Genomic DNA, 3369 nt, shown 5'->3' with positions numbered 1-3369 from the left:
AGATTTAAGGATATGCTGCATTTAATGCACTCAAAAGCTGGATGAATCTGTGCTTGGGTCACTGAATTTGTTCATTTTCTTTATATCTAACTTCTTTATTCTTCAGAGGATAAGAACAGACATATTCCTAAAATAACTTAATGGAGCTATTTGTTAGGAAACATCTTATTTTTAGAATCAAGGACTGTCTCCTATTGTATCATCTTTAAAAATGTATTTCTAGGTTCATCACCCTTAAAAAGGGGTGCAACTGATCACACTGGAATAATGTTAGGTATTGAACTTCACTATGTTCTTAAAATAGAAGATGAACCATAAATTTTTTTACTGTCTTTTGAAATGTTACACACATTTCAGACTGGAACAGCAAATTATGTTCTTAAAGTTCTCTCTGGCATTTAAAAGTTGTGTCCTCATTTTCTGAATAGGTTATCCAGCAAATTTAATGTTAAAAATAAAAAAGAGGTGTTAACAATGGCTACTTTAAGTGTAAGATGGACATATTTCACAGGAAATGTGGAAAATCTTGTCTAAAATTATAGTAAACAATCAAATATTTTTCAGTGCACATAATTAGTTTGTACATTACAATTTAAAACTGTGTATTGATGACTGCTGATGCTGATCTTTTAAAATCTTTTACAAAATACAAACAGGATAGCCAAGAGAGGATAGATGATAAACTGTGACATAAGGTTCTCTTTTCCTTTTTCTTTTTTTCTCTTTTCCTTTCCTCTCCACTTGGATAACAGTTTCTTCTCACTTCTTAAAAAAAGCGCACGCACACAGAGAAATTAATCCCAAAACCATTTTTCTAAATTTCCAATGGACTTGTATTCCTGGTGTCTTTTCACATGATCACATGCAAGACATGCATGTGATTCCCAGAACCTGGGAAGATGCACGGAAAAATCCTTCTTCCAGTTGAAATAACTAAGGTACATCTTGTTATTTTTGTCAAGCATCAGAAGATATTCTGCCAGCTCTCGGGGGGAGAGAAAATCTTCCACATGTATGAAAGAGTCTGCTGGAATGTAGTTCTCATAGTTTTCTCTGGAAGGGCCCAGTACAACTGGTACTGATCCAGCCAGAAGAGCATTGTAAAGTTTCTCAGTAATGTAATCTTTGTGGATTGAATTTTCAAAAGAAAGGTAGAATTTACAACTGGAGATAGTTGGAATCAAGTTTTTATCATTGACATAGTCTCCAAAGGCTTGTCCGTAGGTATGGATTTCGACGTATTTGCTAAGCTCATTGTAATACTTGACTCGAGCATGCTCAGGGTTCCAGTTACTAACAACCCAACATACCAAGTTTTCCTTACTTGGCACTTCAAATGTAAAGGAACCTGTACCGACCATCATGAAGCCATAAGGCACCTGAATATCTGAATCACGTCGGTAAGTCAGGGTCAGGTTAAAGAGGTGTTCAATGCCACTCTTTTGTGGAGTATGAGTTGGAGACTCCAAGTTCATCCAAATCCACTTCTGGAATGGTGGCCTGGCTTGCTGAGGTAAATTAGTCAGATCCCAGCTAATGTCTCTGTGATGAATGAGAACAGCATGGGATTTGTTATATAATGAGCGGTCAATAGTCAGATGGCACCCGTGGATATTGAACATTGTTTGGCAGGATGTTAGATCGAATGTCTGACCAAATGGCCAAACCCAAATCAAAATAGTAGTTTCATTAAGATTATCAGTTTTGGAAGAAAAAAAGCTCTTCATTTTTAAAACTGAACTGGCTGATTCTATAGGACCAGAGATCCAGCTATTTGTTGGTTTGATATAAATTAGTATAAATGCCATGAAACAACCAAGGACAATGAAGATAATAAAAAATGGCCGGAAAATTCCTTTAGATGTCGATGTCATAATTTGTTCTATGAAAAAAAAAGGAAGAGAGAGAAAACAATGTCAAATATTAAATTACATAAATACATCCTGTTAAAGTAATCAGATATCAAAATGGATAGAACTTCACTATCACCAAGCTGTAACCTCAGAAATTTCCTTTTGGTGAATAAGGTGTGGGTTCTTGCATGCTATTCATGACAGTGACAATATTTCTCTTCTTCGCATGAAAAGCTAATTGATGAAAATTAAAAGCAGGATTTTAATACATCTCATGTTTGATATAAATCAGTATGTATCTCAAGAAGTCTTTTTGCTTAGAACCTAGGCCAAGAGTCTGAGAGTTACACAAGACAGGCAAAATTACCCTTTGATTTTGTCCTTGTGTCTGTGTAAGGGCTAACATGGTGCAGATTTGTGCAGATTTTGTCCATTTGTGTGTTTATATCTATAGAGGATATAGGATTTGAGGACTGAAAAAGGAAGGGACTGAAATTGATAATTCTGTAATAAATAAGACTGTTAGAAAATGAGTTCATGCTTGATAGGTACATGGGGATGCAATCCTAAAATAGCTAGGGAAGGAAAACACCAATAGAGGTTCTCGGCTCCAGTGTTCCCATATGCAGCCTCACATAGTTCCCACATAAAGAAAAATGAGTAAAAAGATGTCCTTAAATATTTTATGATGTTTTTATGCCTCAGCCCTTTGTTAAACATGAGGAAAAGTAGAGATATGCTGCATCGTTGTAAGGCACCATTTTTTCCATGGTGAAAAAGGGGTGAGGAGTTCATATAGGTTCTTTTGTCCTCCCTCTGGTTGTCTCTTCCTGAAAGAAGTGATATATCTCTGTCTAGAAACTCCTTTCCTTATTGTTCTTGTGAAACCTAGCAAAGTCAGGGGTTGCTTATTGCTAGCCTTTGCTCCCAAATGTAGCCCTACAACTCAGAGATAATCTAAAAATAAAAACAGTCAATCATGTAAAGAGAACTATGACATAGAAGGAAAAAAGGAGTGGAAGTAAGTTAACATTAATAAGTGTTCTGAATATACTGGCCTACTGTATAAAGGTAATTCTACAGTGCATTTCAATGACTATCAAATTTGTCTAGCATTCTTTTTCTTCATATTTTTCAATTATTTGGGGTTTTATTATCTCTGCTAGCTAGCTCCACAGAAATTTTTATAAAAATCTCACCCCTAAATATATGAATAAAAGGTATACTATATATATGAATAAATCAAACATATGTCTCAAAATCACAGAAAGCAGAAAGATAATTTCAGGCCTTTTAAGGCATTTTCATAACTCATCTTCTCTAATCTCTGAAATAAGCAATTAAATTCAGAATGAAGACACAGTAGAAAGGGTTTCAGAGGTCCATTTCATTAATGCAACACAACTTTCCTGCTTTCTGAGTGTAAAAAACCTGATGTGTGAGTGTAGCACCACAGTTGTAACAAAAATGTTTTCATATTAATTGTTGCGGAAAGGAAAAAAAAAAAAAAAGGGAA

At 35.0% G+C, this 3369-nt stretch overlaps 1 protein-coding gene across 1 annotated transcript; it reads right to left on the bottom strand.

Annotated features, from left to right (window-relative positions):
* Positions 1-794: 794 nt before the first annotated feature.
* Positions 795-1877, bottom strand: FUT9 (fucosyltransferase 9 (alpha (1,3) fucosyltransferase)). The gene has a single exon (XM_008939564.1). The coding sequence runs from the start codon at positions 1872-1874 to the stop codon at positions 795-797; it is 1080 nt and encodes a 359-aa protein (XP_008937812.1). The 5' UTR covers positions 1875-1877.
* Positions 1878-3369: the final 1492 nt, after the last annotated feature.

The sequence above is a fragment of the Merops nubicus genome, unplaced genomic scaffold (genome assembly GCF_000691845.1).
Source record: "Merops nubicus isolate BGI_N331 unplaced genomic scaffold, ASM69184v1 scaffold8554, whole genome shotgun sequence".
Lineage (NCBI taxonomy): Eukaryota > Metazoa > Chordata > Aves > Coraciiformes > Meropidae > Merops > Merops nubicus.
Note: the sequence above shows the minus strand (reverse complement) of the source record. Positions and strands in the feature narration are given on the sequence as shown.